The following is an 11,060-nucleotide window of genomic DNA, read 5'->3' as shown; positions in this document are numbered from 1 at the left end:
ACCCTTTCAGTGCATTTCTCTTGATTTACCCAACCCTTATAGTGCACTATATTTCTCAGCTGTAAATCTGCGTGAAAGAAGAAGCTTGGGAAGTTTTCTGTTTCAAAGAAAAACTGAGAAAACTATTCTTGTCAGCTGTAATTATCAGTCAATAGAAACTTTTTCAAACAAACGAGAAGTAAAAACCTTTCTTTTTAACAATTACTTCGAATTTGTTTCAAAACAAAACCCTTGCAGTGCAATCTCACAGAAACACACCCTTACAGTGCATTTTGGGATGCTGAAAAACCCTACCCTTAAGCGCGGCACATGACGTAGGCTCTAGATCATATGAGTGCCCCCCCCCCCCCCCCCCCCGGGAAAAAAGTGAATTAATCCAAGCTGGCAAATCATAAAACGCAAAAAAGAAGTAATTTTTTGATTATTTTTATAATCGGCCAACTTGTTTCATTGTTTTCAACTAGTCGGAACTAGCTATCATCTGTTTTCAAGTGGCAAGTGGAATGTTATAGCAGGAATCGGAATCTTATGTGATCCTACGGTAAGGTTCTCAAAATCAGAACTGATGAAGTCTAGGTTTGAAAGGACTATTTTGCAAGTATAAGCTTTAAAACGAAGCTTTTACAAAGAGGACGAGAGGATGTCAATGAGACTAATACAGAAGAGTCGAGAGTATTGTTCTGTTCTACAGCTGTTCTGCTGTTCTAAGCCTACAGCGGAATGTCTCAACGATATGGGAAGAAACAAAACATAACAGTTGAAATAAAAAATCTGAATCAAAATCTGGAAACAATGTTGTTAGTACCACTATTCAGCTGAACATTTATTCTAAATAGTTCAATAGAGGTATCTTTGAAATTAGCCTCGATCTCTTTAAGAGGGCGCAATGGCGGGCGTGTGGTGCGAGATAACAGCAGCAAAGCGCCTGTGTTGGCCGTGCGATAAGTATTTGCAAAAAGCTGTTTGCGAGTCTGCTCACCGCCGCGTCAAAACGATTTGCAAAAGAACTCTACATACAAAAACGGCAAAAACAGACCCTGTCAGACACACATCATGAAATTGCACCCCTGTCAGATCAGGATTTTGCAATTTTAGATACCCTGTCAGTAATTCTGCAACACTGAAAAAGGTACCCTGACCAGCGGCACGTCCCCGTACCCCTACCCCCCCCCCCCGGGAAAATCGTTTGTATGGCTGTCTTTTGGGAATTTCCCCGACATTATATAGAGTTTTTGTTGATTAAGAGGGTCTTACGTGACTTTTCCTTCCGTTCAAAACTTTTTGAACGTAAGCAAACTCTCCATGAGGCCTTAAAACACTACGTAAGTTTAGGGAAATACCCCACCCTTCAAGGTCTTAAGTAAAATTTTACGTACATGTGAAAAAAGCTTTAGAGAGACTGATTTAAATTTTTTTTGATTTTTGCAACCCTTAGAGAGAATTTGAAAAGGTGAAAAAACCTACCTTACCGTCCGACCCATACCCAGCACCCATTTGTGCCAAAGTACCCCCCCCCCCCGGGTCCTAGCTTTGAGTATACGGGATTAGTTAACTAGGTTAGGACCAATGCTACACCATGAACATCCATAATGACGACTTTTTCATAAAGATTTTTATTACGCTTGTTGGTGGTAGTGTAATGGTTTTGAATTTTGTTGAAGTTTACAAGTACGGTGAAAGTAAATTTTAGTTGATACCGTTTATATTTTTAAATGACAAAAATAACTTCAAGGGATGCTGGAAAAAAGCGGAACAGATGTTTTGTAAAGAAAAACCTTCAAAATTTTATTATCTCACTGGAGCCTGTTGCCCCTGCCTTTTGCGATACATCCTAGCGTCCTAATAAAATCTCATGTCTTAAGTTGCTGATATTGACACCCCTGTCTCACAGATCCACTGGGACCCCAGCTCCACTGGAAAATTTGGCAAAAAGTTCGTCCCCGGTGGGAAAAATTTCGGCCCAATTGGGAAATTGACTTTGATTCGAAATTCAATGTTTAAAAATAGCACTCCAAAACCATCCCCACTGGATTTTTTAATATTGGAACAATATAATTTTTATCCTCATTGAGATTTAAATAGAAATCTTTATGGGAAAAAGTTTCACTGGGGCCGTGAGACAGGGGTGTATATCTCACTTACTTTTAATTGTGCGGGATATTATTCCTGTTTCTTATGTTATTTTTCTACTCTCAAAATTTTCGATAATTCACCTAATGGATTTATTTTGGTTAATCATAAATCTTTTGCTTGAAGCTGTCTTACCCCCTGGTAAGCCAGAAATAAAATATCAATCAACATTTTTCAACAAAAGTTATTTCGAAAAATCATGTAAGTCAACTGTGATAACCATGTTTGAATGGTTTACAATAATACGATTCTCGTGGATTTTATTTCTAACATGGATTATTCTGTTTGGAAAGTTGCTTAGCTGTAATTTGGTGGATGGCAGAGAACGTTCAATTTCATTTGGCGGGAATTCAATTCTGGTGGTATGCTGGAATGCTTTTGGCCAAAAATTGTTTTCAATCTGACATAAAAAATCTTATTTTAGTAATCAAAATATCACATATTTGGGGAGTATAAGAAATAAATGGTAGAACAGAAGGTTCAGAGCTAGAATTTTTGGCTAGGCGGGAGTTTCGCGGCTTTGGCGGATGTTGAAAAAATTTAATTTTGCGGGGAGTCTTAGAATCTCCTCGAATGCCCTACCGTCATAGGTTGCATTATGCAATATTCCACCGTTTTAAGCGTGGTGGCAGGGGGCAGTGCCCCCCCCCAGCGGCCGATTTTATTAGGGGGCGCCGAAATACAAAGGGCGCAAAAAGACGCCTCCGATTACTAATTTCGGCGCCCATTTGCTCTTTTACACTTTAGATATAGCAGTTTTCAGCCAAAAAGAGAGAAAATACCTCAAAATTTTTGTCCTCGCCTCACTCGCGTAAATTTTACAAAGACATGTGACTTTTGATAGGGGGCGCCAAAATCAAAATTTATTAAAAAGACCTCCCCAGTTTGCTCGAATTTTAGTCGACCCACCATATGCTACTGGTTTTTATATGCTGATATTGTACGCCATCCCTTTTTTATTTTGTGAGATATAATTGCTGAAGTGTATATTACCGTCTATCAAGAGTTGATACTTATCAAAAAGGCAGTGGCAAATAGACTGCAAACTTTTTGATGTGATTATTAGCCGTAACCCTAATTGATCATGTCTGCAGTGGAAACATAAAAAGTTACTACTACAGTGTAGTCTCAATAACTCGATCACGCACGGGGAACACAACATTTGTTCGAGGAAATCTCGAGACATGGAGTAAAGTTTATATGGCATTGTTAGCTGAAGACAACCCCTTCTCGCAGACCCCCTGGGACAATTACCACTGGAAAATTTGGCCAAAATATTGTCCTAAGTGGCAAATTATTCTCTTTTTTTTGTCTCCGTTGAAAAAATCCTCACTGCAAAATATTGGGCTATTTTTCCCCCACTCAATATTCTGTTTCAAAAATAATGGAATTCAAATCCCAAGTCATATCATAAAAAACATTGAATATCAACCCTCATCGATTTAAGTTTGAATCGCAGATCTCTACAAAACCGCAGGTAGGTTGTTATTTGATGCCAGCAGCCTACATCGATTTTTGGTTTGTTAGTTTTACCCCACTGGCTGAAATGAACCTACCGGGTCTGTGAGAAGGGGGTGTCTGAAGGCTGAAGAGACAAGAAAACTTGTTCGAGTTGACATTCGAGTTACGGAGGTTCAAGTTATTAAGACTACACCATATAACTTTTGATAAAATTCAAATTTGAATACGGTTTACAGCTTACTTAACGATAACGGTTTGAAAGATTCTTGAGTGGGATTTAATGAGATTAAGAAAACGTAGAGAAACCAGTGAAAACCATGGACCAAAAATTCACGAAAATGCAACGCAATGACAGATTTTCGCTAAAATTTATTCAAAACTGTCTGAGTTTTCTCAGCACTAAGGGTCGAATCTTGAAACCCTAATTTTTATACGGTAGTTTTCAGATCAAGTGCCCCCCCCCCCAGGCTTGATTTTGAGAAATAGACATAAGTTGTCTTCCAAAACATAACCGAATCTGGAGTTATCGACTTTTTGATGGACTGATAAGATTGATTTTTCCTATGTATCGAGTGTTAGCATTTGTTTTTGAATTGCGTTTTCGGAATTTATCTTATCTTGGTATCAAACCCCTATCAAACTTACCAGTTATTTTTAGTTATAGAAAATCACATGTTCTATGAGGCGCTATTACGTCAGAAACATTTGAATATACTGATTAAATCAATTTTTGTTCTCCTTTTCTTTTTCATTGAAAAGTATAACTTTTTCCTTAAATATGTTAACTAATGGAAACACGTAATGTCGCTAGGAAATTGTGAAAGAAACTTTTATTTTTCTCCTGTCACTCTATCCAACTTGGACTGGGTAGATAGTATTGCACCCAGGGGGGGGGGGCACTCGTATTAAGGATAGGTATTTCGAGACCCTCGAATTTTCAGGTGGCTTCAGCAAAATAAGATATAAAATCAAACTACACTTTAAGGGTCAGAAACGTTCCGTAAAATGCACTGTAAGGGTATCATTTCACTACTCAAGAGCTGCACTGTAAGGGTTCGATTTTGAATGCCATTCTTTGGCGGCACATTCCGTTGTTTAAATCGAGTGCCCCCTAGGGTATTACATCTTCTGAAATGCACATAGTTCAGTTTTCTAAAGTCGAATGGAATCTTTATCGGTTAGCGCATTAATGCAGTTACTTTAAAGAAAATATACTTTCGCAAACAATTTTTTTCATTCGCGAAAGCTTCTTCCCGCCTTCAAATTTCTGGTGTCAATCGACTACCCCAATAGACTCGAACCCAATCTTTTCCGTGCAGCTTTTGACGCAAATTCTTTAATGTGTGTGTGTAATTTTTCAACACTCCTACACATAAGGGGCAGTTCATTATAGAAATGACAAAGTTTCCTCTCTCAAAAAACGTTGACGTTGGAGGAATGTAGAAATTTCAGATCCTTTGCGCTAAATGTTGTTTCAAAAATTCAGATGAGCTTCATCAGGGGCGGTATGTTTATTTGAATAATCATCATTGATTAAAAGCCATCCCTCAAATTCCCATGTTAAATAATGTGATCGGGGTTGGGGAAATTTCATTCTATGATGTGTTATTGATATTAAAATTTTTTGATACTTGTTGTTTGCTAAGAAGCGTCTATTGCCAAATGTAGAAAAACTAATTTTGTTGATTTCGGGGGTGAAGGGCAACGTGGAAGTCCTTCCCTTACAAGGACTTACAAAACCTTTTTGAGAGAGTTCTTCTAAATGATGCACGTGAACTTATTTCTACGAGAAACAAAACTTTATGACTTTTGCAGCCCTTTTTGTGGTTTTTGCCAAAAACGTAATTAAAAAGCAATTCTAATCCTAAATAATACCAAAAGATAACTGGTATTAAAAAAATTCAACTTTAGAAACCCAAAAGATAACTGGTATTATTCAACTTTAGAAACCCAAATTAAAGGGGAGTTTAGATAACATCTTGGCGAACGGGGATAAAACGAAATAATCTTGATTGCAGTATATCAAAGATCTTAACTTTGTTTTTTTTTTCTGTTTCGGCTTCCCCTCGTTTATATGATAGAACTGAAATTATGTCGCCGCCTCGTTATCTTTTGTCTGAACAATACCTTCATAGCAGAATGCTTTTAAACTGTTGGTTGATTTTGATTCTCAGCTGCAAATATCTTTCAGAGTTTGGTACTATCAGGTGCCTAATAAACGGGCCCCCCTGCTTGTTAATTTTTCGATTTTTTTTAGGACCTTATTAGGACCCCCCCCCCCCCCGATTTTTAATTTAAAAAAAATTCCCAGCTACCAAAAGAAGAGTTCCTCGTTTTACTCTAAAAAGCCTAAAATTTATTCTATTTTCAACCTTCAACCTAGGGTTTTTAGAGGTTCATTTTCCAACCACCCCCCTCCCCCCGGTAATCAGGTCACCCCCGTTTATTAAATTTGAAAAAATTTTCCAACCCCCCCCCCGTTTATTAGGCACCTGAGAGTACAGGACATGAGCAATCCAAATTCCTGAAATCCAAAGATCATGATTTCTCCACGCACGTAGCTACGTAAAAGGATCTGGTTGGCAGGCGACTTCCGTGATTTTTCATCTATATTCTGTCTCACAGCCCCGGTGAAACTTTTTCTTACAGTGGGGATAAAAATTTCGATTAAATCTCAATTGTGTACGAAAGTACAAAAATAGGGTTCGGAGCAAATTTGGGATATCTTCTCCGCTCACCGGCGACCCTTGCCGACCGAGGATGTTCCGCTGGGGTCCGAAAAATACGAGACCCTACGTGGGACTCGTATTTTTGAAAATTTTGCCAAAATTTGCGAAAATAGTGACCTGAAGTCTGAAATTCAAGAATTTTCCCAAGTTTCCCCAAAAATATTTTTCTATTTTGGCGTTTTTACGACCCTACTGGGACTCATGGAGGTGAAGAAAGGTACCCTGACAAGCGGCACATCCATATACTCCTTTTTTCCCAAGACCCTCCACCGCAGTCTTCGCTCCTTTAAAATATTTGTTTGCAAGCTTGAGAATAATTCATTCTAGTGAAATAATTTTGATATTTCTGAAAAGCTTTGGACACCCCCTTCTCACAGACCCAGTGGGACCCACTGGATAAATTTGCCGAAATATCGTCCCCAGTGGATAATTACCTTAAGTGGATAAATTTTGGCGTGGGTTTAATTTGGTGATTTGCCAAAATACGATTTTTGGCGGGGATTTAATTTGGCGAATTGGAAATTTTGTTACACTGAAATGGGTGAAAATTAATCAAAAATATTCTAAAAAGTTGTGATCTTTCACATAATTCTCTTTTTGTTAAATTTGGCGGGGATTTAATTTGGCAAATTGCCGGATTTGGAAATTTTGGCGAGGATTTAATTTTAATCCCCGCCAAAATTTATCCACTTAAGGTATACCCAATTTTTGTCTCCACTGGAAAATCTCAAATAGACCAATCCTCACTGAAAAATGTAATGCTATTTTCCCCGTCCCCATTTAATATTTTAACTGGAAAACAATGGAATATAAGTTCGCAATCAGAGAAAGTATGGAATATCAATCCCCATCGAGTTTCAGTCCGCTACTTCTACCCGTCTGGCTGAAAATATCCTACCGGGTCTGTTAGAAGTGGGGTGTCTTTGGGTAATGATGAAATAAAATCGGGGATGAACTGTATTAAAATTAGATTAAAATGATACTATAAGAGAAGACAGTCAAATAATACGAATTTCCTTATAATAAACAAAGGAAAACACTAAATTTGGGGAAAATATTTCCCACCAAAAAATGAGGAATGAAAACTAAATATTTAATGAGACGTCATCAATGAAATGATGTGTTAAATTGTTACAAGGAAAAGCATTGTATTGGTCTAACGTGGCTTTCAAATTTGATTACAAAATTCACTTAGAAAGTAAAAACATAGATTTTCCTGGTTGGTTTAAAATATGTTCGTTGATTTATCGTATATAAAGCATACAGCGATTTCGGAAAAGTCACTTTAATTCGAAATTTGACTTGAATTAAAACACAAGCAAGTTAGACACAACAACAAAGAAATTCACATATCAGGCAGTAGCTAAAAAGTTAAATTATTTTTATCAACAAGAAGTCACAAGGAAAAACACACGATTTTTGAAACATTTTTTTAATCCAACGTAATACTTTCGATAACTAAAATTTTTGGAAACCATTAAATTATGAATCGTTATGATATCGTGTTATTGGCAACTTTAACCATCTTTTATTCAATGGTGCTAGAAAATGCGACAGCGAAATCAGGATGCGGTTTTCGATGGCGGATACCGTGTCCATCTGATGGCAAGAAGAGAAGCATGGTAGGTTGGTTTTAAATGATCTCTGAGCAGATTCTGATACTCCCCACATGGCACGTTTTCACTTTAAAGGCCATGGCTCCGTAAGAGAATCTGCCCAGGTTGTCGCACTGCTTTGATCTTTTTCAACCAGATTTGGGATTAAATGAGCTTTTAAGCGCGATGATTGGCCAAAATAAAACAAACGCACAAAAACCAAAAGCCAATCATAATCATAAACATTAAAACCCAGTCGCTTTCGTTTTCAAATTTTCAAAGGGAAAAGTCAACGCAGTTTTGAATGTTTTGGCTGAGCAACCATGTCAGATCATCACATTCGTCATACACCCCTTTTGAGCAAAGCGTGGTATGCGTAGAATGGATGATCTGTTATGAGATTAGGTTGGTTTTAAACAATTTTCATACAGTATAGTCCGTCCTGTTTCATTTGGATAATATGGCCCTATACCAGCACTTTAATTTCATTGTTTTTGATAGTGAAAAAGAAAATGTTTGTAAAGGGGAAAACTTCACCCTCCAGCGGCCGAATTTTTCAGAGCACTAAAATATAAAAGAGGCCAAGGAGCGCGCTAATATTTGTGTACACTAATTCTCAATCTTTCTGATTTTTTTAAACCTTTCCGTTACAAAGCTGTAGGTTATATTTTGTTTTGTATTTTTAGAAAGGCCATACAAACTGAATATTTTCTAAAATATTTATTTTGGGGGACCTCAAATAAAAAGTTCACGTTTTGACAAAAAATATCTGTTGCAAATTGGTTTTTGATGAATTTAATGATCTGTGGAGAAAAGACAGACTTAACGCAAATACAAAATATCTGAAATTTCATAATCAGAAAGAAAATGAAGAGAGCTTTGGTTTTTATACTTTGCTATTATAATGTGGTTTACACGTATAACCAAAAACGTTTTCGAAGATCTAGGTGGGCTTTTGATGTAAGTTTGAATGCTGGTTTAACGGTTTTCAATACGCATTATAAGAACATTTCAAATTTTTGAAGCCTTCGGGTGTTCTTAACTTTTTGAGTTTTAAGCCCAAATATATTCTTAACATGTTCTTATTTACACCATTTTGGGAATATTTTTGACCATTTCCCTAAGAAATAGGGTGTTTTTGAGTCCACAATGCCTCAAAATGTTCTTAACTTGTTCTTAACATTTTGGCCAGCGAAGCCTTGTGTTCTTATATAGTTTGTTCTTATTAAAAAAAAACGTGTAGCATACAAGTAATTTAAAAGTTGCTAGAGTAAAATAAAATGAAAGATATATCTGAATGGTATATATACACGCATTTTTTTAAGAACCAATAAATCTTTCCTGAGCCTGAGATTGTTCTTAAATATCTATTGTTCTCTATATATGAATGTAGAAATTTTAAGTAAGGAATCTCAGACTTTGGACCAATAAGACCAGAGTGATTCCAGCTGAGATGGAGTTTTTAAAAGGTACTTTAATGATTGGTCATTTGAAGTAATAAAAATGACGCGTTCTTTAGAAAAAGTAATAAAATTGTTTTATACTGGTTAACGACCAATCAAATCAATTAAGAGCTTGTAAAAACTCCATCTCATCCCAGTGATTCGACTTTTGGAGAGAATAAGGAACTATACCTAAAACACCTTTTAATCCCTTTTATCTTTTGAACTTTAACAAAATATTCGTTTTTTTTTCCCTTTTTTTATAGATGGCTGCTTCGAAGAAAAACATGGATCACAAATATGACTTAAATCAAATCGAGAACGATATCCTGGCAGAAGTCATGCATGAAAACCACCTTAATGATGTCGAAGATGGCCCTTCAAGAGATAACCTTTACACAGAAAAGAACATTCGACATCGGGCGAGTTTAGATTTATCGAATAAGCGAGAGCAACAACAAACGGCAGATGAGTTATCGAGGCTACACAAAATGGGAGCTAAGCTGCTAGAAAGTTATTATGACGAAATGAAAAGAGGAACGTCCGAAAAATTTGATGACGATGATGATATGGATGAAATCAACTTTTGATTTCAAAAAATGACTTTTAGACTTGTGAATTTATGATAAATAGATTGACGAAGACTGAACTCTATAAAAAAATACAAATATGTAGAGTAGAATAGAAATGTATGTTAGAATTTGCTCGATTATAACGCTATAATTTTAAATGGAAAATATTTTTACGAATCAAAACCAAATTAAAATAAAGATTGTTGCAGATTGACAATTTAAAATATAATTCAGACAATTCATTGTTTTGTGCCCGAAGGGAGGGGGGTACTTAAGCAGAATGGGTGCCGGATATGTGCGATAAGGGTCCCTTTTTCACACCCTTTATAGTCCCTCAAAGGGGTGCAAAAACTTTAAAAAGCAAATTGAGTCTCTATAAAGGTTCCAAAATTACGAAAATAAAAAATCGACTCCCTCAAAGAGTCTAACTAAAATTTGAAAATTTTGGCCGAAATTTTGGGGAAATAGTCTCTCTAAGGGTGGCAAAAACGTCAAAATATGGACAAAGTTTTCGAAATTCAGTCTCTCTAAGGGTCAATTTTCAAACTTTGGCTCGCGGACATACCCGTCATCTCACAAACCTAGTCCCTCAGGGCTTTCCGATGTTATTTGACGATTTAAAAAATCATACAAAAAATTTCATAGCGACGATCTTCTATGGTTTCACTAATATCAAAATAGTAATGACCATAGTAGAGGGGTGGTCGATCAAAATTAGGGCAAGCTGGGGAGGTAGTTTTGCAAAGTTGTTATTTGGCCGTCTTTTTAAGGAAATTATGTTCTAACCATCCAAAATTGTTCCCCTTTTCTTTCGACGCCACCTACCCCTCGCCCCCCCCCCCCGGCCAAAAAAAATCGGCCTCAGTCACGTAAAAAAATGTTATGTACTCAAAACATGAATCATATGATATGAGTCTGACACACAGCGTTGCTTAAACGTCCATATAACGTTATATGGACGCTATGAACGTCAGATAAACGTTGAAACAACGCTGTGTGCCCGCCTGCTGGGATATCATATAATCATCGAATATAGATTTAGCGTATTTTCGTAATACCCCCAATGAAAATATTTTGACAGGTCAACGTATCCGATCAAATATCAACCAATCAAAAATAATCTTTTTCTAA

General features: G+C 36.7%; 1 protein-coding gene across 2 annotated transcripts; it reads left to right on the top strand.

The window, feature by feature from the left end:
* The first annotated feature begins 7,658 nt into the window (after positions 1-7,658).
* On the top strand, positions 7,659-10,147 carry LOC136798605 (uncharacterized). 2 transcript variants are annotated; one of them, XM_067055239.1, is made up of 2 exons: positions 7,659-7,942; positions 9,624-10,147. In XM_067055239.1, exons 1-2 carry the CDS (start codon positions 7,805-7,807, stop codon positions 9,945-9,947), a joined length of 462 nt encoding a protein of 153 aa, XP_066911340.1. In that variant the 5' UTR covers positions 7,659-7,804; the 3' UTR covers positions 9,948-10,147. The 2 variants fall into 2 exon arrangements, with proteins under 2 accessions (XP_066911340.1, XP_066911341.1); XM_067055240.1 differs by lacking the exon at positions 7,659-7,942 and adding an exon at positions 8,721-8,875.
* Positions 10,148-11,060: the final 913 nt, after the last annotated feature.

The sequence above is a fragment of the Clytia hemisphaerica genome, unplaced genomic scaffold (assembly GCF_902728285.1).
Source record: "Clytia hemisphaerica strain Z4C2 unplaced genomic scaffold, Clytia hemisphaerica genome assembly, whole genome shotgun sequence".
Classification (NCBI taxonomy): domain Eukaryota; kingdom Metazoa; phylum Cnidaria; class Hydrozoa; order Leptothecata; family Clytiidae; genus Clytia; species Clytia hemisphaerica.
This window is presented reverse-complemented; position numbering and strand designations above follow the sequence as displayed.